The sequence below is a fragment of the Saccostrea cucullata genome, unplaced genomic scaffold, assembly GCF_032062105.1.
Source record: "Saccostrea cucullata isolate Sc308-1 unplaced genomic scaffold, CSIRO_AGI_Scuc_v1 ctg1079, whole genome shotgun sequence".
NCBI classification, from domain to species: Eukaryota; Metazoa; Mollusca; class Bivalvia; order Ostreida; family Ostreidae; genus Saccostrea; species Saccostrea cuccullata.
In genome coordinates, this window is record NW_026925541.1 from 90,782 (window position 1) to 118,386 (window position 27,605).

Sequence of the window (27,605 nt, forward strand, 5' to 3'; positions counted from 1 at the left end):
TAGAAGACACGGTCGAGATATCTAAGTATCGAGATGATATAAACGAGACTGCTGATACCTTTATTTTATCAAATTATCTGTCAATAGATGCTTCGTTTCAAAAACTGTTCAGACGTAGAATATGCAATTACACATCGAAGAAACTATAAGATAAAAACTCCTTGAACAAGTGATAATAATATTATCACTACTCAGATAAGAGAAGCTGACGATAAAAAATTGGTAATTGTAAATTTGCCATCAATTCATTCTTTAACTAATGATATCCATACACGAAGCAGATTTGTCAGACTCTGTGGTGTCTCTTATTTTGATATCAATTTGATATATCGAATCAGAATAGCAAGCAGGTGTCGATCCCGAAAATCTACAAACAATACAAACATGTGAAGAGAACAAAACAAGGATCCATGGAAAATCCGATCTTTATAAGGTTTCAAGGAGGAGTAAGTATTCCATGATGACCAATCACATCCTCTATGATCAGGTAGGTGTTACATCCAGTAGACAGGGGTAAAGAAAGATATAATCAAATAAGTTGGGGTATATGTTTAAAATGTTCTATGCCCTGGGTTGGGTTTACACACATGTATATGATCCCAATCCCATCCCATCGATAAGTATCATCTTAACATACCGGTATAAAAATCAGAAATGCACATTTACATTCAGAAATAGAAAAAATAATTTATTAACATGATTAACGTAAGCTTTTTTTTTTACAAAAACAAATAAAATCACATTGCAATAAAATTACTTAATAAATAGGCTGGGATAACAAGGTCTAAACTAATAATTTATACAGGTAGTGAGTCACACATTTAATGTTTGACGGGATTCTGTGCCCTGGTCATCTCCTCTTCGTTCAGTAGGTCCTGGATGTCCACTGTAGAGGCGTCAAACGAACTCTCCCATCGCGGCTGACTAGAGTTGAGTGGACTCTCACAGGGGACATAACTCCTGTCCTGCTGCTGACGTCGTCTTTCCAAACCTTCATACAGATGAGAGCGGGACAGCTTCTGGAAAGTTTCCCGGATGTAATCCCAGCGCTCCTCGTTACTCATGTTCTGTATCGTGGGTTGAGCGCTCGGGAGGAAGGTCATCGACTCTTGAGGGCTGAGGTTTGACCTTTCTGTACTTTGAGATGCTGTATTTAGAAGGGGCTGCGTCTGTTTGTCTGTATCGTGCGTATTGTTGTTGTGTTCTGTTGTTTGTCTGAAGTAAACGTCTTGTTTCTCTTGTGTGACCTTGGATTGTTGTGTTAATTTCTGCACGCTGTAGTGACCTAATTTTCTGACTGTCTGCAATCGAACACGTCCTCCAATTGTGACGTCATAATCGACTGGTGCTTCGCGTGTTTTGCAGACAAGACAGGGCCTCATAAAGAAGTATCCGGTCCCTACTCCCACGCCTATCGAGATCCACACCCAGATGTTTCCAGATAAAACAGCCAGGACGAGGACGAGGCGGAGAAATGTCAGGATCACGTGGGCGACCGACAAACCGAGGTGTACTGGAACTTTGTGACGTCTGAAACGGATATAAACAAATCAATATCTTTGAGTTGATTTTTTTTTCTCAGAAAAATGGGTACTTAATTAAGCACAATTGTCGGAAAAGATGTATTATCTAAAATCACTCAGAAATTTTCATTATTTAAAAAAAAAAAAAAGAATTTTGCATCATTATATGAGGAAGGAATCAATTTACATTGTAAAAAGAAATAAAGCATTTACCTGTTTTGAAGTTTGAATTCTTGAATATTCATAAATACTGTAATTGCTTCGTGTAGAAATGAAACCCCTGTACTAAACAATATGGCCCCCACCAAACCTAGAAGACGGATAAATGAAATTGTCAAAATATGACAAATCCTTTTTTTTGGATATTGTTGCCATGAAGTAGCCAACAAAATTATAGATACAATGTTTTCCTAACTTTTTGTCCTAAATCGGATTCCTTTTTAAAATGATAATGAATAATAAAAATAATATTGAGAGAGAGCAAGAGTCATAATATTATTTTTCTGTTTAATATTTAATGTTACAAAAAAATCTTAATTTCGTTATATATTTAAATATTTCTAAATAAATGTAGGGAAGAACAATATCTATATATAAGTTATCAGATGAGTACTTGCCTGTTATATTTGACGTTTTCCATTCTTCAATTACAAATGAAGAATTGTGTAGCGAAAAATCCACACTGTATCCCGTCTGTAATAGAATAAAAAAAATTGCATCCTATATATAATACTCGGGTTTATTTCATTATCTTTTTTAAAATTAAATTCATTTTCATTTTTTGCAGAATTGCATTAAAATGCTTTAAAATTAACAATTTTAAAGATTAAATCTTACCATTTTCTTTACAGTAGTTTTCAAAGAATTCTGACCAAGCTAACGGGGAGCAATATTTTTATACAGTTAGGAATTGTTAGAGTCGATATTTACTCAACAGAAACGGTAATCTTAATTAACGAACAATTAAAAACAAACAGTGTAACTTTTACATCATTAACAGTTATAATCATCACCGTCTTAATCACCTCTGTTTAATTAGCTAAGTTTATGTATGGAGAGATAATTAGTACTCATAAATTAATGTACATTAAGCAATTTGATAGTAGAGCTTGTGTTTACAGAGACTTTGCTTCAGATTCTAATTTTAATTCATGTTAATTAATCCTAACTATTTTTGCTTGATTAGTTTCTGGACAGCGACTTTTGTTTCCAAAAAAAAATACATTATATCTTTGAAATTGAAAAGAATAAACTTTCCTACAAAATACTCAGCATGTATGTACATGTATATGTAACAAGAGATAAATAATTGCTAAATATATACGTTTCAGAGGAAGGGATGGGGAGACGGACCTTCTGCAATGTTGTGTCGACTGTTATAATTCTGAAAATATTTGATTTAATAAATTTAAAGGGACTTGAAAAAAGTGAATCACCTCTTGTGGATATACATTATAAATCTAACAGAAAGGGTAATAACTCGTGTTTCCTGCATTTCTGGGACCTCCCCTAGTAGGTGACATTTTTCTGATGGTAAAACCAAAGGCACCATAGGAATTTTGGACTGATAAACTTAGAGTTTATTTGTTTTTGATAAGTTTTTGTGTCAATTTGAAATGCCTGTGGAGTAACTGTTCCAACTTATGTAGCCATCACAAGAAGTTTGTATATTGAATAAGGAAGGGTGGTATATATAGGCTGAATATAACTTTCACAAATCCAGTGATACTGACATAATATCAACATCAAACATAGGTATAAACATCACAAATGTTTTATTTCTTCCTAGTGTGCATTTCCAAGTTCAATATCTCGTCAATTTTGGTTTAAATTGGCCTTAGAATTATTTGGAAATGGATTTGCTCCCAAAACTGTAACCTGTATATTACTTTTTTAAAAATTCCATTCCTAGATGCATCAGCAATGCAAGTATTTGGAGTATAAAGGGTTAATAGTTACTAGGGGATGAACTTTCTCCTTTAAAGACTTTAAATGGGATGGTGACACCAACACTGAAACTGACAATGAGGATAAACTAACAATGAGGATACAGCACAATCCCATCTCAACTTTGTAAAGGAGAGCTGAAAAGTTTGTTTTCAATGCTAATTGTTAAACATGTTTTGTACTATAACATGGTCACTGTTTAACACCCAATGAATGAAATTGAGTACAATATTATTCTGTGAAATAATAGATTTTTTTGGTAATTTGACCACAAAAGAATTTTTAAAGGTATAACAAAATCCCATTTCGACTTTGTCAAGGAGAGCTGAAAAAATTGATTTTTGAGACAAATCAACATACATGTTCCTCCAGCATGATTTCTGTCATTAATAGCCATGGCACATAATTACATATTATTTTTCAAGAATAAGCATTTTAGAAAGAAAAGTCAACTTTAAAGTGACAAAAAAAAATTTCTCTACTAACTTATATCAAAAATGACAAAAAGACAATTTCCTTAGGATTAATCCATTGATCTACTAATCACAATTTTGGGATAACAGTACGCTGTTCACCTGAATACAAGCTGGGGGATTCGTTATAATGGATAATATTGCAAAAAGAAAACTTTTCAGACTTAAACAATGTAGGTAAATAGGATAATTAAAATACGGTATAAGGATATATGTACTATATTGCAATACAATATTCTTTGTAAAGAGAACCCAATACACCAGAATATCATGTACTTTTAATGAAGACATCAAAAAGTTTCCAGACATTAATCTTGGTTTCAACAGTTTTTTTTATAATATTCTAAAAGGATATTAACTATACTTTTCACATGCTGCACAGCAGTGGTGAAAAAAATCATCATTTTTTCAAATATTCATACTCTGGGTGCGTATCATTACCGCTACATTTTCAAAATTTTCATTACCGCTACATAGTCATTACCGCTACAAAAAACCTTACATTACCGCTACATTAAAAGGTATGTACATTACCGCTACATTGCTTCTTTCGTAAGCCAGCCACATATACGTGTACAGTACAACTTATAAATGCATGTGTACCCTTACACTGCTCACCACGGGGAATATAGGACTTTGAGCAGGATTTTTTTTATTATTATTAAAATCAATTTTATTTCATAAAACACAAAAGAATGAAAATCAAGCACTGTTCATAGATAAAGTTCTAAGTTTTGTCAAATGTTTTTACGCTGTCGCTAAAGCCTTGAAAGCCATTTGCTTGACATGTTGTTTTATAAATTTATAACCATTGATAAGTAAGCCAACATTCCCTCAATTTGTAACAAACTTCTCAATTGTGGCCATAATGTTCAGATGAAGCTTTTAAATGAAGCAGAGTTATTTATATAAGTATACTCATTCTGATTAGATAGGAAGTAAATTCTGTTGATTAGAACTTATATACCGAACCATACCTTGCTAACTCGATATGTAGCGGTAATGAGTTGTTTTGGACTGATTCAATATGTAGCGGTAATGAGTTGTTTTTAGCCGGAAAAATGTAGCGGTAATGATTGGTCGAAAATCTGAAAAAATGTAGCGGTAATGAGTTGAAATTTTTGGCAACGTAGCGGTAATGTTGACCTTCCCATACTCTTACATGTCTAGTCTTCATATAAGCTTACACAAATAAAACAACATTGAAATGACATGAAGGGATGATCATATAATTATATATCAAAGAAATGAATGGTACTTTATGAAAATATATTGTGCATTGTACATTTTAATTAATGTTTAAAGTTTCCCCTTGGGGCCTCAGTCCTCTGGCCTCTCTGGTGGGGGTCCACACGGCTGTAACATACGCTCCATCAAGTTAAATCGGACTCTGGCCTTAGACTCATTCTCCGCTAAAGCAAAATAGTTCAGCATGTCAGCGTGTCCCATGTATGATGCAGCACTGTCCCTGTGTTGATTGGTCAGCCACTCCCATTTGTTTGTGTCAGCGTGCCCGGTACCGATGTACTTAGACTGCAGGTGCTCTAACTGACTGTGGATGTTGTATCTGTCTCCCATATTATCAACTGTTCAAATGTTTATACTGAAAATAATATTCCAAAATGAAATGAAATATTGATCACAAAATAAGTCAATTAAAAAGCTTAATTTGATTCAGTAAATTGATTTATTATATAAAAAAAATATTCTTCAGAGTGGAATCTACTTTAAGTATAGAGAACTGCCTTTTCTTTTGATCCTATTCAAATTTCGAATTTCCTCTAACTATAACATCATTATATTAGGCAAAATACCGCGTTAAATAGTAAAAAAGGATTACGTGTATGAATTAAATGTACTTTAAACCATAAATATATTGTAGGTTAAGTAAAAATGTTGTTTGCTTTACCTTGTATTTATAAAAACCTTTAGAGATATTGGATGGTTTTCGAAGCTCGACGTTTCACCAACGCTTTTATTCTAACGATCGGGATCGTAAAGCGGAAAGTTCCGGAAGCGCGGGACTTTTAAGCGAAATAAATAACAACGATTATAAAGAAAACAGACTTCTAAACTGAATACTTTAGTCCAGAGGTATGTATAACTAAATTGATTTTGTATGAAAATGAGTAGATAATGGTCCCTTGACGTTATGTTAATTCAGGAAGTGCAACACGTGTCCCTAACTTCTTAACCCGAAATTCCTCCGCATCAATCATGTTTATGTCCTCTTTGGTTCAATTTAAGTCGCGTACATTAGTGATGAACAGACAAATCCTTATGGTGAAACTTTGTTTTTTTTTCCAAATTTTACCAAATTTAGTCAAACAAAATCGACTTTATAGTATTCATTTCAGCTATAATTAATAATCTATGATGCTGACCAGACTTTGTACTTGTTCGGAGTCACTCTGACTAAAGCCATACAGGTTACCATGTAGGAAATAGTCAAAAAATTGCTTGTCCCACCTATTTTTAAAATACATGTTTCAACATGATATATATTAAACACGTAACAATACACAAAGACCATTGTCAAAATATTATCCACAGAAAAATTTGCTTGATACATTTTAAGGACCATTCCTCAAAATTCTGTGAACAAATACATGTACACTTTTTAAAAAAGTAATGTTGTGTGTATCTAATGGAAAAGGCTATATAGCTTGATTTAGCTATATAGCTTTATAAAGCTATTCGGAATAGCTTGAATAAGCTATTTTATCACACTTTTTTTTTCAAATGTTTTAATTTTTCAGCATGTGCAAAAATGTTTTACGCATTGCATATTTAATTTTCCAACACGTTAATGGGTAAAAAGATTTTTAACAAACTAGTCATCATCAGTGAAAACAGGTGCTTTGCTGTGAACAAACTTTAAAGCAATAACAAACTATATTTTTGTGGTTTGTTAATTTTTTTTTAGTTTGAAAACAACTTGTATAGCACCTGTTATCAAATTACTTGCCCACCAACAAAACTTTTTTCTAAAAATAGCTGCAGTGGTTTGTTTCAGCATTTATATAAAACATGTTAAACACGACCTGATTGTGATTTCTTTATAGTTTGTTAGACTTGGTATCTTACAACAGTGTTATTTTAGATTTATAGCATTTGATGTAACCACATGGGAAATTACTTTACAGACAGTTTTTGTTTTATTTTAGGAAATGTTTTATTTCAGGTTTAGAATTATTGAAGTTTCAGTGTCAAATGAGAACAGCTTAATCTGTACACACAGGAAAATACCTCATAATACCTAATAATTTTTTTTTAGAAAAAATTATTTTTCAAACCACCAATCAGGTCAGCATAAAACAAAAAAATGGTGAAGGGACATTCAAATTGTTAGTATCGTTTTATAAGATTCCAGACTGGAAAAAGCAGCAATTAATTTACATTATTAAAAGATGGATCTAAATACAGAAGAGGTATTTAATGCAAATATATACATTAACACCAACACTTTCAATTAAATAAAATTTTAATTAAGGCTGGACTACAATAATTAACCTTATGTGAATGTGGATGTGTATGCTTTTTACTAGCTTTGACTGTTGATTTCTTTCAATTTCTAAAAGCATTGACCTATAATTCTTTTATGAGTTTACTTTGTTTTCACTGTTTACAACACTGCATGTTTCATCTATTTTTAAAGCGTTTTAAAGGTAGTGCAGATAAGTATACATGGACATGACACAATGGAGGTTTATTTTTTTGTGTAGTACGTCATCAAAAAGTGGTGTAATGAGCCTCCTTAAGTACCATGCCACCTTGAATGGTTAGTTGACTTGTTTTATGTTAGTTTATTTCCAAATCACCTAGCAAGATTTGCAGCAGAGAATGTTGAATACTTCAAAATGTGACTGTTTAAGGTATTTTTATGCCCCTTTGTATTCCCTATTATTATGCTTCCTGGATTTGTCACTATATAAGGAAAATTCAAATCTAAGGATTTTGCTAAGCATACTATGGATTTGTGCAGTGTTTTGAATAAAATTCTTCAATGAACTCAGAATTTGTTGAGGTTGAGTGATGTTATCGATTACGTAGTTTGATTATGTGAATTTTATTAAATATATAAACTTATTTTACAATTAGAGAAAATAGACAAATATTATTTGAAAACAGTTATATTTATTTGTTAGAAAAATATGTACAACAAAGTTTCAAACTAATTACATATCGTTAGATGAATTGATACCATGTGGTTTGATAGTAGCGCTTGATTGAAGGATGTAAAAGAAAATTATGATAGTAGTTTGTTAAACATATCAGTTTCTTACTAACAAAACAGAAAATAAAGATGTGATTTGCAGAAAATTCTGACTTATTAGAGAAAATACTAGTAACCAAAATAACTAAGCATGCAACTAATTTTAGCATGAAGATTTTGTTAAAGTGCGTGTGTTACCACCATTATTTTCAGGAAAAAATCAAATGGATTGCCGCATAAATAATAACAACAGTCAGCATAATAATTAAACTTTGCATTATGCATGTACTATGCCTATACAGGGTTTAACACATAGTGCACGCGCCTCCGGCTCGTGCACCATGTGTCAATACCCCCTCTGTTTAGGTGCATAATGCAACACTATTATATAATTACCTTATGTTTGAAATGGTATCACAATTAAAGAGAAAAAAAAGTTTGACCAGATCAAGCAAAGTGTGAAGTGAATAAAAAACACATTTGTTTGACTTTTCATAATTATATATTATATGATAGAGTTGCTTAATCAGTTAAGAAGTTTGATAAATGGGATTGATTTAAGAGATTAAGGATAAAAATAGAACATGTTTCTCAAGAAGATGAGGAAAGGATAAACAATAAAGAAAGAAGATTGCAATGTGCCCTTTTAAATTTTTTTGTTTAAATCAGAACTGAATTGTAATAAAATGTTTGCATTATCAGACAGTCACATTAAATGTCATCTTAGAAAACAGAGCCTAGAATACATGTGATAATTATATATACACATTGAGACAGATATAAGCAATTATAGATAGTTGGAGACAGAAGTTCAGCATGGCCATTAATTCAGAGGTATTGAATCATTGGGGTGGGATTTTATCCTGTGGGGGTCAGATGACATTGTGTAATTGGGAGATAATGACACCTGTCCATCTGTGAGTGAACTCAGCTAGGGGTAATTACCCCAGGTGACAATCACTCAGGTGATATATACAGGTAGACAACAGGTAGGTTCTACAGACCAGTCTCAATCATGACTCTGTCTGAGGAACAACAGAACTTTATCTTCCAGGAGGGGACTGTTTTACAACAGGTAAGAAGTATGGGGTGGGGGAGGGGACCACTGACTTATTTTTAAGTATGTGCTTTTTGTATGAAGATGAAAATAAAAACTATAACATAATTGACTGTTTTTTCACATGCATTTTTAAAAAAAATTCCATGTTTAGATGTCTGAATGTCATGTAGTTAAAAACTCAAATAATGGATGATGTATAACACAGATTTTGTGTTTAATTACAGATGCCTGGAAGAGGGAAAAAGCGAGCCCGGGAGTCAGAGGGGGAAAATAAGATCGCTAATAAGAAACACAAGAGTAAGTTAACAGATTCAGGTTTTTGATGATATTGATAAAGAAAAAAAATAATTCTCCAGCAAAGTTGTAGAAATTAAGAGGAATTCTACTTCAAATGACATATTGCTCTTTAATGTCTCTTCAATAAAACCACAATGTTAGCTGTGCTATGTTATTGTTTTATATTTACCAGTGATTGGGAAGACCAAAATGGTCAATGGGACTATGGCGCAATTGTCAACATTTTTGATGGGCCATTTCGAAAATAAATGGGCCATCAATATAATCTGAAGGGCCATTTTACAAAATAACAGAGTGACAAACAAATATCAAATACGAAAGAAAACAAGAAAAAAGTTTTTAATTAACCAAATCTGATTTCAAACACATGCAATGCAGCAGATTTAAAGGAACTTGTATATAACTAACCCGTATTTGTGTTAATGTGTTTCTACAATACAAATTGAAGTATTGTACCTAATGTAACACACGGCAAGTCTTTTTGACGAGGTTCAACCAATGAGATTAGTTGTTTTAAATTGACTGCATTTAAAACGAAAGTAAAACAAGACAGAAAGTCGTACGTAAAATATTTCAAAATAATATCGCTAAAAAATTGAATGCGCACAATTGTTTTGTGTTAATGCGCCATATTTTACTTCAACACACCCCTTCCCAATCACTGATTTACTTTATTTAGTAACAATCCCCTCCCACCCTGATGTGACAGGTGTTTGCTGTGCTCTGTTTATTTTATTGTGTTTCTATTTTAGTAACACACCCCTCCCACCCTGATGTGACAGTGACGGGGGTGGTCCTGGCCTGTGGGGAGGGTGACGTCGGACAGCTGGGTCTTGGTCCTGATGTCATGGAGAAGAGTCGACCTGCTCTTATCAACATTGACAATCAGAAAATAGTGTCAGCAGTAGCGGGGGGCATGCATACTGTATGTCTAACTAATAAAGGCGAGGTAAGTATTTAAATTTAAAGTATTGTTTTTAGCTTGTTTAGAAACAATATTGGAAGTTATGAAAGTAAAAATTTCTTTAGCTTGAACAGTAATTATTAAAATTGAGAGTTTTCCTATTCTCTTGTAAATTTAAATTTGTTTTAGAATTCTTGCAATCCTTGAAAGTGTTTTTACAACTGAATTTAAATTTTTTGCTGTACCCCTTTCATACTTTCTGTTTAAGGTTTGTACATTGGTGGTTATAATTGTCACTTTCACTTTCAGGTTTATACCTTTGGGTGCAATGATGAGGGTGCTTTAGGGAGGAACACATCAGAGGAGGGGTCTGAGACTCTCCCTGGCAAGGTGGATTTCCTGGGGCGAGGGATTCAGCTGTCTGCTGGGGACAGTCACTCGGCAGTTCTGACAGATGAGGGGAAGGTCTTTGCCTGGGGAAATTTCAGAGTAAGTTTAGTGCTTGTGGATATTGTTTTGCATGAAAAGGAAAACTTTAATTTACATATCCATGTGAAGTTTTAACTTATTTGATGGGCAAAAGATTTTAAATAATGATTTTTCTATTTTCTATATTATATCAAATCCTTTTCTTTACAATTTGGTAGTTTAGAAAAAAAAAGATAATGGAGGGTAAAATTAATGAAGATTAGTTTACATTTAAGTTCAATTATCAAAATCCCGCAGGAAAAGTATTTTGACCTGATTATTTCTCCACATGAATTATTTTTTTTTGTCTCTGTACAGGATGCTAATGGTAAGATAGGACTGACACCAGAGGGCATCATGGAGAAGCCGATCGAGATGTTACCCGGGGAAACCGTCGTCAAGATCGCCTCCGGCGGGGATCATCTTCTGTGTCTGACAGAGAAGGGAGAGATCTACTCCTGTGGTGAGAATGCTTGTATACCTGTACTCCAGCCATGTTTATCTTTATTAATTGTATTAACCCCCAAAAAAGATCTTTACACTTCAAATGAAGTATTATACAACAAGGAATATTTAGAGATGATCTATTTTGGCATTTTTTAGCTGCTAAGAATTTGGTTATTAGTATTTTGTAAGAAAATCAAGATATTAATTACATGTATAACTAAATTCATAAATAATTAACTATCCTAAAATAGCCACTTTATGGATAAAATGGCACACTTCTCTTAGCACCAAAATGACCCGTTATTCAGTATTACGTTGATTGTAAATGTCCAGATGATTAGGACATTTAAACACATTTAAAGATATTTGTCCTTATTTTGAAGTAATATAAAGATTTTTAGCTCTACTCTAAATAAAGAGAACAATATATGGACTGAAATTAGAAAAGCTACAATTAGACTTTTAAGATTCTTTTTCAGTTTGTTATACCGTTTATCATTTTATAGGGTGTGCTGAACAAGGACAGCTGGGAAGGGTGGCAGAGTGCTTTTCTGTGCGAGGAGGAAGGAAAGGTCTAGGTAGGATTCACTTCTTTTTTCCAATAACAAAAACATAGAACACAGACTAAAGTGTTGCTACCAGTTTTATCATCAATTTATAAATTCTAGGATTACCTCCCTTGTACCTTGATTTCTAAGTGTTAGTTTTGAGATTTAAATTCACATGTATGTTGAATAAAAACCCTTTTGCTTTTTTTTTTGCAGAATATATATTAAAGCCAGGTGTTATTAGATGTTTGCGACATAAATCTCGGAAGAGAGTGTTGTTTGATGATGTGTTTTGTGGACAGTACATGTCATACGCCCGAGAAAAAGAAACCGGAGCAATGTACGCCTGGGGTCTCAATAATTACTATCAGCTAGGTAAGTAGATAATCCAGAAAACACATTGAAAGGCTTTATAATAAGAAAATGTTACTTGAAATACATGGAAATACTAATTCTATTTTGAAATTGAGCTGTAGATTACTTGTGTAAACCTAACAAAAACTTCTAGACCTAAAATGAAATGAGTTTTGAGCACAAATTGCTTGAAGTGATAAAGAAGTAGAATATCAATTAACATTTTTTGTATCTTCTATATTTTAAGTCTCTAAGAGCTAAAATCAACAGATTTATAAATGAAAGTTTTCATTGCTGAAATGAATTATTTTTTTCACTTTCCTATATTATCCATACTTTCTAGCCTTGTTTTGATTATAACAATTCAAAGTTTTGTTGTATATTTCTGTCAGGAACAATTTCATATTTTGACCTTGAAAACACTTTCATAATCGATACCAAAATAACATGAAAAAGTAAGTTAAAAGTAATTTACATGTCTGAGAGCCATTACCGATGTTAAAGTTACGATGGCTATGTCATGCGTAATGATAGTGCACATGCACCACGCAAAGTAATAAATCATTTTTTAATGAAATACAATAAAATAAATATTAATTTTAGGACACTGCTGGTAAGGAAAACAATTGACACACGTGCGCTGGTCAAATGTTATCTCAACACCCCTCGGGGCAACAACAAATTCAAAGCATGAAGGTTACTATTTCATGTTAATCATAGTTAAAAAGGTACATGTGTGAGCATGTGTTGATTACGGCACTTTAAACAATTAAACACTTGTTATAATTTTATATTTTGGCCTCTTGTTTAAATAATTGAGAGAGAAATATAAATTATGCTAAAACTTTTAATAAAAGTGGATATGAGAATAATGATGCAATTATGATGTCATAGTGCATTAATAAGCTAGAAAGTTACATGTTTGTCATTTTAAATAGATATAAAGCCAAATTGATACTCATTGAATTGTCAACTCAAAGACATAAGTTATCATTTTTCAGAAAGAACTTTTACAGGGCCAGAAAATGCCCTAAGTGAACATTTCTCTGTTTTGATAGTAAGAGGGCCATTTACCTGTGTGCCAGTTGCTTTTTGAAGGAATCTTAAAACACTCAAAAGTCACAGATTTCAGTTACACAAACTCTGTTTATGATAATTATGATGGTGTAAGGAAATCTGATTTCCTCTAATTCTTTTGTTGGTGTTTCAGGGAAGGTGTACACGGTAGGGAGAGGAGAATATGGCAGACTTGGACATGGAGATTCCAACGAGGAAAAGAGAATCCCCGCCGTCCTGGACCTTCCCCCGTGTAAACAGGTGGCAGCTGGACAGGCAGTATCCTATGCTCTTACTGAATCAGGTATGTTAATGTAAATTTTATGTAAATTATGTCACCTCCCCTCCATTAAACAGCTGGTGAGTCAGTCTGTATCTACACCCTCCCTCCCTCCCCCTCGTAAACAGCTAGTAAGGCAGTCATCTATGCTTTGAGTTCTGTGAGTCTGAGAGGTACAATAATTTCAATTTTATCTCAGTTATTATCTATTTAGAAAACCAACCCACCCCTTTGTAAAAAGCTTATGAGGTGGCCTCCTATAAAGGATAGGACAAAGGGTCCATACTTAGTCATTGAGTAAACAAGCATGTTCTTGCTCAGTCAGATAGAACAAGACAGTAAAATACCAGGAAAATTAAAAAGTGGGAAAATGGAACAGTTTATTTGAATCACAAACTTATAAATTCATGTACTTGCAGGTGAAGTGTATGCATGGGGTATGGGAACCAGTCAACAACTGGGGTCTGGGGAAGATGAAGACATTACAACGCCTCAGAAAATGACGGGAAAACAACTCAGCACCAGGTAGGAAAATATGCAATATATTATCTTTCTTATAAGTCCTAAGACTGGGGTGATGATGGGTAGAGGGTCACATTGTAAATGTTTCTTTGTCCTTGCCTTTCCTACCCTTGCTTTCTGACTTTTGAATTACACTTAGTTATAAAATAGTATGATTAAGGAGTATGTCATTTGAATTAGTGATGTATTATTATTATCTTGTATGGCAAAAAGGGTAGGCTATTGTGATTCTGCTTTAAAAAGTTTAATAAGGTCTAATCATTTGTAATGAAGGAGTGTTCGAATCTCATTCTTTGAACAAGGGAACATATTATCAGAGGATATAAATGACTAAAAGAGAGATCATTTGTAACAATATCTAGTTTTTTTCCACAATTGCGACTTGGGCTGAGTAAAGGGTATTTGTTAATCACAGATATTAACATGTATAACACATACAATGTATTGTATAAAAAATTTTGTAAAATTTTTATTAAGTTGCAAATTGTTTCTTTTTTAGGAAAGTGATAGCAGTGAGTGGGGGCGGGCAGCACACGGTACTTCTGGCCAGTGAGGAAGCTTCCTGATGACTCAGATCACCATAGCAACCAACAGTGCAGCAGTGAATGTCAGAAACTTTTAGTGCAGCAGAAAAAAAGCAGGACTTTTACCTACTCCATCAGTCATCACAGATCTCACTGAATCCCGGATAGTGATTGTTTGATTATACTGAACTTGTATTACAATTTATGTAGCCGTCTGTGTTCCCTTTAGAGTAAAATTGCCATAAAAAAAATTATTTGAAATTATTTAAATAAAATAGAGATTTGAATTATGCCAATTAAATGTAATTTATATGAGATTCAACAAATGGACGATAAATGATGATTCAGATGTTTGTTACTTTGTGTATGTGAGATCTTGAACATTTTAATGCAATCATGTGTTTTATTCCACAGTGTCTGGGTTTGTTTAGTTACAGAATGTCTTGTACAAAACTCCATAGTTTGTATAAATCTGTAACTTGATGGACTTGCTCTCTGTAATTTTAAGATGCTCATTTTATATACCAATCATTTTATGTGAATAAAGTTTTACTAAAATCTCTAGCTTTGTGAAATACTGATGAGGACATCAAGAGTAATTTTCATGTGACATGAAGAGAAGGACACGTCAGGACAGGTCCAGGTTATATACTAAGAGTGAACCACAGAAATGTAACACTCATTCTACTCAAGAAAAGTGTACACAATTTATATCACTGAGTGTCTAAATGTATACTGTCAGATTGAATCACTAAGTTGCTTATTGGTCTATGTAATAATGGAAAAGATGTTCTTAATTAACAGAGAAGAGTGTTCGGATGCATATTACAGTTGTATTACCAGGTAATTAATAGATTCAACTTTTAACATTCTAGAAATGGAATCCTCCATAATTTGATGCATCAGTGGGATAGTGATACTGGATAATATTTGTCTCTGCATTAACTAAGAGTTAATTTTATATGATTATTACATAAAGGGGGGGGGATGTTATCCCTGTTTCAGGTGCCCGTGTCAAAATTGGAGGGTAGGAATATTCATCAACATGTGGACATAAATATTGTTTGAATGAAGTCTTCATTGGGCCGACCTGAGGGCTTACCAGATTTGGAGCAATTTTCAACCAAAAGGGGGGGGGGTGGTAATTAATTTGAATGTTTCCCATGTATTTATATATAATTTATTTTAATTTGTAGAGTTTGAGCACTGTGACTATGCACTTAGACTGTGTAAACAGGTAAAGCAATGCAGTTATTGTAAAGGAAATACTCATCACAGCCACATGATGTTTATAATTCAAAGATTCTTATATGTACGGTGTAGCCCTTAAAAATATGTACAAAGGTCATCAGCTAGTCACTTCACATATAATCCATAATCGGAGAAAAGTGAATCACCGGTCTCGACTCTCACTTCTTTCTACAGTGGGCAGCACTTCCGGTTACAGATGTGTGATAGTCTGTTGGTTCAGATCGAGAGACTTGGAGGTGTATTTTGAGGAATGTCGATTAATGGGGAACCTGGAGAAGAGGATCCGCTCTTAAAAAGAAGTGGCAGTTCTCAAAATACATCGATAAATAACAGGTACGAGCTAATTATCAAAGAGGAACCACCGTAAAAGGGGGGAGAGGTAGCAGACTGTCCAATCAGCTGTTCAACTTGATCTTTATCACGTGTCTTTTAGTAGTTGTTTATTTAAGTTTTTAAATTTGCACGGTAATATCAGAGTGATATTTATCTTGCAATTGTATTCCATTAATGTATAGCGTTTAAGAAACGTAGGTTAGAAACTGAAAAACCAGGGCAAGTGATATTATTCTTTAGATCAATTTTCATCCCTGCCCGCCCCTCTCAGTGTGCCCTGTCCCATTGTATATATTTGCTTTTTGGGTATCAAAAGGATTTTCATGTATTATGACATCATTGCAAAACACGGCTAAAATGTACCATCCTCTCCCATTCTGGCTGGGGTTGAATGAGAAAATTTTTAGTTGCTCATTAAATTGACTGGCAATGCCAGTAAATGTTTGTGGGATAATAAACTTTGTCGTGACCCTTCAATATTCAGTCCCCGCATAGAAAATATTACTTGTATACTATTGATGTCATTTGTTGATTTCAATTGCAATGCAGTCTGATTAAAACCAACCCTTACTCCTTTCATGCGTCCTGACAAATGAAAGGAGAAGGGGGCTGGTTTTAATTAGACTGATTGCAATGGAAACAAATATTGTCATTGGCTAAACATGATATCACAATATAGAGGCATAAAAATTCAAGATTACGACACTTTTTGTGATCAAATAGCCATGGGAAGGAGAGAGCTAAATGCAGACTCCGAACCACCCTAATTTTTTTTTTTCAGCAAATAAGGATGAGAATCAATAAATTTTAAATTTATGTGGCCTTAACGACAATATACAGTATTATTTTGGAGGAATTTAAATTATTATTTGTTTATGCTAACACCAAAGTATTTTAACAGAATTAACATTAACTGAAAAATTCACTTGTCCATCTGAAAAAAAAGTACAAAAACCAGTGCTGTGTTCTGTATACAGATACACTAGAAAGAAAATGATAAATGTGCCATGGACCTGTTTATCAGTGTGGTGATGGCATGTCCTGAGACACAGATTATTCTTACCAACAAATACAGAAAAGATTTGAAAATGTTGAAACAGTTTTCCAATAGACACAATTTTAGCAAGAGTTTTTTTCCAATTGGTTTCCATTATGGTCATTACTGGGCAATTGGGTAAAGATAACACAATTTTTCTTACAAATTTGTTTGCATAAATCTTCCCTTTTAGCACTTTAAAGATATATGCCCTTATATTTCTGACATACAAATTTAAAAATGGTTACTTAAAGAAGAAATTCACTCATTGGACCTCCAATATGAAGCACCATTTCTCAGGCTTTATTCTTACTTCGCTATGAATCCTTTTTACAGTATTAAGTATTTTAAAGATAGATATTTTCCTTTATATTTCTGCCAAACAAATTTAAAACTCAAAGAAGAAACTTGTCTCATTGGACCTCCAATATGAAGTGTCATTTCTAAGCCTTATCATGTTTATTCTCACTTTACTTTGAATCCTTTTTACAGATCACCACCCGATCAAGCAGAAAGGAGAAGGTGTGTACTAAAAAATCAATTTGTATCAAAAATGTTCATTTCTTTGCTAAATAACCAAATGGCCAATGGCCAGTGAATTAATCTGTTCCATTTAAAAGTAATTACATCTTGAAATGAAATCTTTTTGAAAATGAGTTTCAAAAAAGTTATTTGTACCGGTATATACATGTTATTCAATAGAGTATTATAGAAAAAGTTGCAACAACAATGACTTGTTTAGGATTTAATTACATGAAAACAATGCAGACTATTTTAATAATAACATTTTTACAACCTATACCTTTGGTCTGTATTATTTGAAATAAAAGAATTTGTGAATGTAAATTGTAAATACATTATATTGTGGTTTTCAGACAACCCGTCCATTTTGGTTCCTTATCAGACAGCAATAATCACGATGGAGGATCCACGACTGGCGTCCTCATTAGATACAGATATTACGGCCGACTTGCTCCACACAGCGAGAGCTCATTTGTAAGCTGAAAATTTTTGTCATCACTTAGGCCTAGAAAAAAAATATGTTTGTTTAAAACTTTACATCTTGAAATAAAATCTTATTGTAATGACCCTAAAAAAAGTTTTTTTATATACTTTAATCCCAGGAAGTGCAAGATTTTACCCAGGGAATGCCATGAGATTTCCAACTTTGCAAGCTTTTAACCTTTTGTTATAAGTTTACTGTGACCACTTTGGTATGAAATGCTTGAAAAACCATTTCTTTTGAATGTAATATTTAAATATATACATGTTTTGATTAAAGACAGCAACAAAAAAAAAATTTCAGAAAAAAAAAAAAATTGCCTACCTACCTACCCTATATTTTTTCAGCCTGAAAGCGGAAACAAACATATTTTTTTTCTAGGCCTTATTGCATTCCTTCTAATTAATTCTGTGAGGGGATAAACCAGAAGTCTCTGATGAGACTGTAGCTCTACTGGTTTGTACTTATAACAATGGAAGAGAAAAGAAGCTCTGGAATTTGAAAATTTGTCACAGCAAGAAAGAGAATTATGTATCTTTAATTGTGTAGTCTACTTGTGTTCCAAGTTATATTTTAATCAGACCAAAAATATAGGAGGAGTAGCATTTTGAAAGTATTTCATTTTAAGTAACCATGGCTACATCTTTCAGTGTTATGATTAACTTAAACTGATTTTTCTGTTTTTTAAGCAAATGCCGGACCATGTGGTGCCCCCTGATTTCCACATTGTCATTCCTGTAATTACTCAGGGGAAGCAAAGCAGTCTCATAACTGTGTAAGTTGTGGTCGATATAAATAAACAATAAGACTAAGTACAGAGTCTCCTTAGTAAAAATCTATATACTACAAATGTATTACTTGTACTTCAAAGTTAATATCTAGAGGTCCAATTTTAAAATATATGTTAATGCCCCCATTTGGAGATACAGTACTTTGCTGTAGAGATTTAGATCAAAGTGGTTCACACCTTATGAAATTTGGATCTTTTATGTCATTTTTAACAGAGTTTTTTAAGAAAAATTCCTTCCCTAAGTGTTTCACAACCATCTCATGTTTCCTTTTGTAATCTCTGTCTCTTTCTCTCCTCCCACTATCTGTACTTATATTAATGGAAAATACTTTTGTTTTAATAAATTTACATGTATTGGTTCTATATCTATCAGAGTTGTTTAATTTACCGTATTAACCAGTTCCCTGTGTGTGGTATTTTTAGGTTCTCGTTATGGAACACAATGATGGGGACCTCAATACTGAGCATGCCCTGGGCCATCAGACAGGTACAAGTTTGATCTACTATTTACATTTATTTTATTACAACTTTGTATATACTGTGGCAATAGTTTTGTTCTTCTGTGATTATCAATGGATTATGATCTATTTTTAGGCGGGATTTGTGACTGGGATTTCCCTTTTGGTGCTGATGGCCATGTTAATGTTTTATACAAGTTACAGAATCCTTAAGGCCATGCAGTCTATGGGTGAGTCAGTCCACATGGTCTGAGATTTATTATTAAAATTAAAACTGGGCCATGAAACTTTATTTCGCTCATGATACATGTAAATTAAGGATTAAGTTTTTTGAACTTTTATCCAACCCTTTGACATATAGTCAATAAAATATGTTCAAAACAAACAAGTAAATAATAATAAAAAAATAATGTAATTGTATTTTATTGTAAGATATGGACTGGTGATTTACTTCATCAATGCTGTGTACTGTTATGACAGGTAAGGCAGACTCGGGCCTGGATTTTTCTGACGTTTGTCGCTTGTCCCTGGGGAGGTGGGCCCAGGTTCTGGCGGTGGTCTCCTCCCTCCTTACTCTGATGGGCGGGGCAATTGTCTACTGGATCCTCATGTCCAACTTCATCTACAATGTTGTCAACTTCATCTATCGTAAGTTATTCAGGATACAGTTCTCTCTCTCTCTCTCTCTCTGATGAGTTTACATTATTTTGTTGACATAGACGGCCAAACTTTTAAACAGTTGAGCTTTATTATTATTGATTCTGAAAGCATTTTAACAGTAGTTTGTTTATTTTATTGATTATTATATCTTTGTTTGATAACATTTAAAATACACATGTACATGAATAAAATAACTACATGTGTATCTTGTCTTTGCAGACCACAGTACTTCACCTCATAATCATGTTTCAAATACAACAAACTATAGTAAGTACAAGTTCAAGTCATCACAGTCATGGTTAACAGAAAATAAATAGAAATAAAATACAATATTCATTTAGTTTAATTTCTTGAGAAACTTTTGCCAAAAAGCTCTTACCTTCTAAATGATGAAACCATGCTCCAGCACAAAAGAACTTAGCAGTAGTCAATATTGATTGTTGATGGGTCATTTCCCAGAAAAAGAATTGATTCTTTGAAATCTATGCCTGCTTCACCTTGATTTTTATTTAGAATGAGGGTAACATTTGAAATTACAATTTTCATTTCTTGAAAACCACTGTCAACCCTGCCGTGCCTCGGTTGGCTGATAATTTTCAGTTAACTTCAACCACATTCAGTAATTCAAAAATATTGTAAATATATTATTAAATTGTACCCAAAAATGACATACCTTACGGAAAGAAGGTTCATGTATGTATTGAAAGGAGAATCATTACATACCCGGTAATGTTGATTTTAGTATTAAATGACTGTGTAAAATTGTTTTATTTTTTAGTTTGTCCATCAATGTCTCCACCATCACATGGTAACCATAGTAACCACAGCTTATCACCCAGTAGCTATAGTAATCACCAATGGCTGCTCTCGGATCATTCACATGAATCAACATATGACAGAGTATGGGATGAGCAGTACACAGTGCCATTTTTTCTAGTCTGTGTGTTAGCTCCCCTCATCAACTTTAAATCTCCCACCTTCTTCACCAAATTTAATGCACTTGGTAAGGACAAGAGTATACTGTGCATATCTTTCACTAGCTGCAATAATGTAGCCCTCTCCCTCTTTTTTTTTTTTTTTTGGGGAGAGGGCTACAACTCCTTAGGATCTCTATAAGGGTGCAGCTCGGGAGTGATTTTCCCGCAATTTCGGCTCAAATTAACAGTAAATGGCTATTTTATTAACATTTCTTACCTTGACTCCAAATAAGTAGTCATCCAAGACGTAAACCAATGCAAAAATATACAGAAAGATCCCTATATCGCTTATTTTTCGTGTATGTCAACATCACAACTCGAATTTATCCGCCATGTTTACTGACCTTGATAGATTGTATTTTGGGACAGCCAATGAGAATTTAGGTTCTATAGGAGCGGATCTTTTTGGAATTCCCTTATTTTAAACATAAATATCGCTGCTTGCATAAAAATAACACTTAAAATGGTTTTATATACCTATTTTTTTGTGATGAAATTCAGCACATACATTTATAAACACCGATAATTGCTTAATTCAGTTGTTCTAAATTTGAAGCGAAAGTCTCATTACGTCACGCGTGAACTGTCATGGCTGCTGAAGTAAACTACTAGGAAACATGCAGAGTTATTTTACAAGTTTTTCGCATTTAACGGGGTCTACTGTTGACAGTGAATAAAAAAATCGTCTTATTAGAAGTAAGTTGAATGTAAAAATAATTTATTTTGCCTGCAGTCGCTCCTATTAAAAAAAAATATTTGCACCATTACGGAGATGCGATGGAATTGTAGCCCTCTCCAGAAAACATCAGATTAAAAAAAATCGGAGAGGGCTACATTATTGCAGCTAATCTTTCACTTTCAAAATGTCTTTTTTTAATTAAATTTGCATGGTTTTGGAAACCTTATCAAAATGGTAATTTTTTCTCTTTGGGGCACTTGGGGTTGGGGGGGGGGATAAACTTATTTTTTCAGTCGTGTTGACTGATTAAAGACACCAGAATTTGTTTACATTGTTGTATGTTACAGACTTACAATTTTCAAGAATTAAAGAATATGTTTGTATATTAAAATTATTGTTACATTCTCAGCATCTGTTTTTCACATCAGGTATTTTGACCAGTGTAATCGTCTCATTGTCTGTTTGTTTACAACAGGTACCCTTTCTGTCACCTACCTTGTTTCCTTTGTGGCCTACAATGCTCACCAGTGGGGATTCAACCTGAAATTTGGGGGAGAGGAAATTTCAGATGATCCTTATCATATTTACATTCCAGGTATTTGTTCTGATCATTTCCTCCATGTAGAGGACTTTGGAATTGTACATGTATTGTGTATTTTTTAAGTTTAAGAAAGTGCATGCTGGGTTCGAAATTAACTTTTTTTAGCACTAGTCCGCACGGACTAGTGACTTCTAGCTTCCACTAGTCCGCAAACTATTCCACTAGTCCGCCCACTAATATGTAAAAAGAATAACACAAATCTTAAAATTTTATCAATTTATTCAATGAAATAGATGTCCACACATCAGTTGAAAGCATGTGGTGAAAGAAAGAGGGTTTTCAACTTTCAGAAATCTCCACATGATCACGTCTTTTTCTATCGATCACAATGTAGAAAACCCTTTATCGCAGTTGCGTTTCTCGTTTATTTTCAAACGTCTGAGAGATTCGGAAATAAAATTAATAAAATGTGAACCGATTTAAGACTTATATCCGGATTTGCACTAGTCCGTACGGACTAGTACCTTACAAAATCTGCTAGTCCGACACAATTTTTACTAGTCTCGGACTTACGGACATGAGTTAATTTCGAACCCTGGCATGTCATATAGTCTTTTTAAAAGGTAGTACATTTACATCTTTTGTGTATTGTGTAAGTGTATCAAAACTTTCTAAAGGTTAGTACAGGTAATTAATAGGTAAGATGTGAATCTACAATGAAAATTAAAGAGTTTTTTCTTGTATCTTTGCTACTTTGACATTCTACATGTATACATACATGTATTTCAGAGTTTCAGGGCACCTTTGTTACTTTGACATTCTACATGTATGTGTATATTTCAGAGTTTCGAGGTACCTTTGCTGCTTTGACAGGGGTGGCCGCTTTGGCTTATTTTGTACAGAACTGTGTCATCTCCATTTGTAGGAACCAAAAACACCCAGAAAACAATGTATGTATAAAATACTCTACACTGAGGTAAAAAAAGGAAGTCATGATAATATTTAAAACTCCAAAGTTTGAGGTAAAAAGAAATTTATATAAATTTTTATGCCCTGGCCAAATACCAGATGTTGTGTACTTCATTTAAACAGAGATTTTTTTTAGCATTTTAATGTAATTTTCATTAAAATCTTATTCAGTCTGTACTACTTTATTTTGGTAGATACGAGATCTCACCATTGCGTACACATTGGTGGCAGTGACCTACATTTATATGGGAGTTATGTTTTATTCTTCATTTCCACTTAACAAGGACTGCATAGAAGATGTAAGAAATTATCAATGGGTTAGAGGAAAGATAATACATGTATAAACAATACAATACAATTATATAATTATATTTTATATTATTTTAAACCCATTTTCATGACTATTTGAATTTTGAATGTCTTAAAATACTTTAAATTAATCAATTTATTGAATGCTAGGAAGCAGGCATCTTACCTTAATTACATGGAAATGTTGCTTTATACTGAATGGCCTTGCTTTAGTTTTGTCCCTGACTGTTTGTAGTGCAATCATGTTTTTTTCCTTAATCAGAATCTCCTGAACAACATAGCTGACACAGACACGCTGGCTTTCGTGGCGCGGATCGGTTTGTTTTTTCAGATGGTCTGTGTGTTTCCTCTGTTACTGTACATATTCCGAGCTCAGCTTCTCTTCTCTTTGTTTGGGGATGTCTGGCCAAGGTAACAAAATACAGACTTACATGTACATTATTGTTTGCTTGTTTCTACTTTATCTACTCTGGAAAAAAATGAAATGGTTTGAGAATCTTTGTTGGAAATATTTAGATAACTTCTTTCTAAAGTTTAAAGTTGGTCCAGTGTTTCCATAGTAAGGTGTTTAAATGTATTTACATGTATTCTATATTTTCTCTCTTTTAGTGTGAAGCATGTTCTTGTCCTAAATCTAGTTCTAGTTGCCATTTGCGTTGTTTTTGCTGTATTTTTACCTCACATTGGAAGCATCATAGGGTAAGATGCAATCTAATTAAAATAAGATGTTAGATCCACTTGTATACTCACTACACTAACATTTAACAACATCCCATAGAGGGTCACGTCAGAGGTCATATTCGAAACAACTCTGCAAGACTTATTCGCTTCAACAAATATATGATAATTTTGCAGGCGCAGGCAACGATTTGATTGGTCGATAGAATTTGACCTTTGACATGACCCTCAATGAAATGTTGTTAGATGTTAGTGTAGCTATTATGCAGGAGATCTAGCATCTAATTTTAATTAGATTGAGTAAAGTGTTAAATGACTTATATATGAAGAAGCATCTTATCTGTCAAATTATTCCCCCTTGAACATTTTGTAACAATTTATGTTTCTTAAAGATATGTATGCCGTGTTAAACAGTATATTTGCACAGCTGAAACCGAACAAAAATTTCAGGAGTATGATAAGCTACCAAAAATGAAGCATTCTTGCAAATTCGACGAAAATTTATTCGATATTAACAAAGTAATGGTCAGGAAAAGAACACGATATTCTCATACATATTTATAAAGGACAGACGTTTATCCTGGATCTGCGCATGTGCGTGGGAAAAGCATCGCGAGAATCATCAGGTCGAGGAAAATATTTTTTGTGACGTCTGTTCATTGAGGGACACAAACAGACCAATCAGCTCAATGAGTTGCATTTAATGCATTTATGGGTTACTACATAAAATACTACATGTGTTTTTCAAAAAGGCTAGTTTTTTAAATCGCTCTCAGAAGGACTTGATGCATTATGTACATTATTATCTACTAATCCCATGCTCATATTTGCATACAAATGATTAACAATGATGAAAATTAAAGTTTTCCCCACTCCATTGTACAGGTCCGTTTGTATAGAGTTTCCCTGTGCTGTACTGCTAGTGGACATTTTGGGTTGGGTGAACATTTACAGATCTTCAGTATGGAGCGCATTATGCGCAAAAGATATTTTATGTCAAATACAATGTATGGAAAGTAATTTAAACTGCTATGTTTACACCCTGAATGGGATATCGTCAATTATCCCTTTTGGTTTTTTAATATGAACTACATAACATATTTAGATGAAACTTACATACCATACATCTTGCCTTCTTAGAAATATAGTTGGGCTAATAAAATAAAATTGGTCAAGGAATTCCAGGCCTCTAAAAGCTATTCCAGTTTGAGGGCATAACCAAGCATTTCGATGAACACCATTAAGAAAAATCAATTCAGGTAGGTAGCATCGGATTAGCCCGAGCCAATGCTGATACGTAACCTACTTGCAAGATTTTTTATTTTATTTTCAAGGGGTCAGAAATACTGTGGTTCATACGTAAAGAATACAATTGTATTATATAGTAGTATTCTGGTTTTGGCATTCGGTATATTGTGCAGATTTATACATGATATTCCGTGGAATACTTTTTGTTGTTTTGAACCATTGAGAAATGGAGAATCGAATGTACTAGTATCTAATAACCATTTTGATTGATCAAATTATATCATTTGTTTGTATTGGTTATTTTATTTTGGCACAACATGGTTTCCACACTTCTTTATCCATAGTCGCTGACAGCTGTAGAAGTTCACCCAACCGAAAATGTCCAAAAGACAATTGCACGTGATTATTTCTCGGTACAAAAAAGCAACCAACTCTGAGGTGCTCTCAATATTGACAATCCCTAACTCACGTGTTTGTAGTAAAAACGTAGTAGACCATCATGCTTTTCAGTTCATTCACGAGGTTGGACCATTGTTTGCTGTAAACATGCGAGACAACGTGATCATGAATATTTCAATAAGAGGCGGTTTTTTATCCGACACGGAAAGAAAATAATTTTTACCAAATAATATTTCATAACTTTTAAAAGTGATGGAGTGGAATTGTTTTATTTGCAGAAAGTATATAACTTATATAACTTGATGCGACACCACATATATTACTTTTAAAATAAAACACTAATACGGCATATATAGCTTTAACCAAAAAATGTTCATTGCTGTAAACTTTATTACCTTTTCATAGTTTGCTGAGCAGAACTTATTATATTTTTTAAGAATTTGAATTGATGAATAATTTAACCAGACCACTGTGAAAGCAAACTTTGATTAAAATATTGTTCTGATACTCGTACTGTAAACAGGCTTATTTTCACCCTTTCATTTTAAATTTGCCCAGTCATGGTTCTTTGACTTCTCTCCATTTTGAATTTGCTCGACTGAGGTTAGGATAAAAGGAGTGAAATAAAATGGGGGACCAGTGAAAATATCCCTGTATGTACAGTAAACTGTAAATGAATTGTGTGTAAATTTGACTTCTTCTATTAACTTTTATAACAGGTTTGTAGGAGCTTTTTGTGGATTCTCGTACGCCATTCTTCTTCCCTGTCTGGTCCACATGAAGACGTTACGAGAGCAGGGCAAGCTCTCGGTCCCTGTTATTGTGTTTCACTCGTTTCTTATTCTAGTTGGACTTGCAAATTTTATAGGACAGTTTGTCATTCTTGGGAAAACCTAAACCTCCTTGTGATAAATTTTCAATGTCTAGTGACTATTTATTCATTGTCAAAATCTATTATACTCATTTACAGGTTCATGTTTATGTTAAGTTTAATTTTGTACATTTTTAGTGTATTGTGACAGTGTGTAAAGATAAAAAATACATAGCAAACATATGATAAACTAATTTTTTTATGTATTACATGGACAAGAGAAATATTTGTCATAATTTAGACTACTGTTTCACATCAGTAAAAAACAATCAAGTCCAATTTATTTTTCTATTATCAGATTGTAAAAAGTCAGCAGCACATTGATGTAAAGCAGCTGTGAACTGGTACAGTAAAACTCGCTTATAATGAACACACTTATAATGAATTGATGCTTATAGTGACTTGAATTTCATTCCTTGTCAGTTTCCAACATATTTAGAAGCTAATGGTTATAAGGATTCAAGTTAATATTAACATAGCAAATAATGAAGCAAAATCACATATCCCTGGTTTTTCGTTATACATGTCGTTATACAAGATCGACTTGGTGGATGTACAGTAAAACAGCTGTACAGCTGTTTTACTGTACATCCACCAAGTCGATCTTTTCAGGGACTTTGTATCACAGCAAATTTAAATTAACATAATTCACAATTTTTTTTTTATTAGCTCACCTGAGCCGAAGGCTCAAGTGAGCTTTTCTGATCAAAATTTGTCCGTCGTCTGTCGTTGTTGTTGTTGTCTTCGTCGTCGTTGTAAACTTTTCACATTTTCATCTTCTTCT

At 33.4% G+C, this 27,605-nt stretch overlaps 4 protein-coding genes across 4 annotated transcripts; 2 read left to right on the forward strand and 2 right to left on the reverse strand.

The window, feature by feature from the left end:
- Positions 1 to 764: 764 nt before the first annotated feature.
- Positions 765 to 3,867, reverse strand: LOC134269162 (uncharacterized). The gene is made up of 3 exons (XM_062751385.1): positions 3,831 to 3,867; positions 1,737 to 1,833; positions 765 to 1,530 (listed from the first exon to the last, which is right to left on the reverse strand). Exons 1-3 carry the CDS (start codon positions 3,865 to 3,867, stop codon positions 822 to 824), a joined length of 843 nt encoding a protein of 280 aa, XP_062607369.1. The 3' UTR covers positions 765 to 821.
- Positions 3,868 to 5,083: 1,216 nt separating this feature from the next.
- LOC134269164 (splicing factor 3B subunit 5) lies at positions 5,084 to 6,029 on the reverse strand. Its single transcript, XM_062751387.1, has 2 exons — positions 5,853 to 6,029; positions 5,084 to 5,546 (listed from the first exon to the last, which is right to left on the reverse strand). The coding sequence occupies exon 2, from the start codon at positions 5,519 to 5,521 to the stop codon at positions 5,264 to 5,266; it is 258 nt and encodes an 85-aa protein (XP_062607371.1). The 5' UTR covers positions 5,522 to 5,546; positions 5,853 to 6,029; the 3' UTR covers positions 5,084 to 5,263.
- A 2,866-nt stretch (positions 6,030 to 8,895) lies between these two features.
- Positions 8,896 to 15,175, forward strand: LOC134269163 (regulator of chromosome condensation-like). Its single transcript, XM_062751386.1, has 10 exons — positions 8,896 to 9,234; positions 9,444 to 9,516; positions 10,269 to 10,465; positions 10,730 to 10,909; positions 11,207 to 11,351; positions 11,842 to 11,913; positions 12,100 to 12,258; positions 13,448 to 13,597; positions 13,993 to 14,098; positions 14,595 to 15,175. Exons 1-10 carry the CDS (start codon positions 9,175 to 9,177, stop codon positions 14,659 to 14,661), a joined length of 1,209 nt encoding a protein of 402 aa, XP_062607370.1. The 5' UTR covers positions 8,896 to 9,174; the 3' UTR covers positions 14,662 to 15,175.
- A 913-nt stretch (positions 15,176 to 16,088) lies between these two features.
- Positions 16,089 to 27,507, forward strand: LOC134269165 (neutral amino acid transporter 9-like). Its single transcript, XM_062751388.1, has 16 exons — positions 16,089 to 16,203; positions 17,732 to 17,761; positions 18,115 to 18,235; positions 18,932 to 19,017; positions 19,456 to 19,519; positions 19,627 to 19,720; positions 19,971 to 20,138; positions 20,370 to 20,417; positions 20,929 to 21,153; positions 22,282 to 22,401; positions 23,191 to 23,297; positions 23,511 to 23,615; positions 23,888 to 24,036; positions 24,235 to 24,324; positions 26,670 to 27,346; positions 27,397 to 27,507. Exons 1-15 carry the CDS (start codon positions 16,121 to 16,123, stop codon positions 26,845 to 26,847), a joined length of 1,668 nt encoding a protein of 555 aa, XP_062607372.1. The 5' UTR covers positions 16,089 to 16,120; the 3' UTR covers positions 26,848 to 27,346; positions 27,397 to 27,507.
- Positions 27,508 to 27,605: the final 98 nt, after the last annotated feature.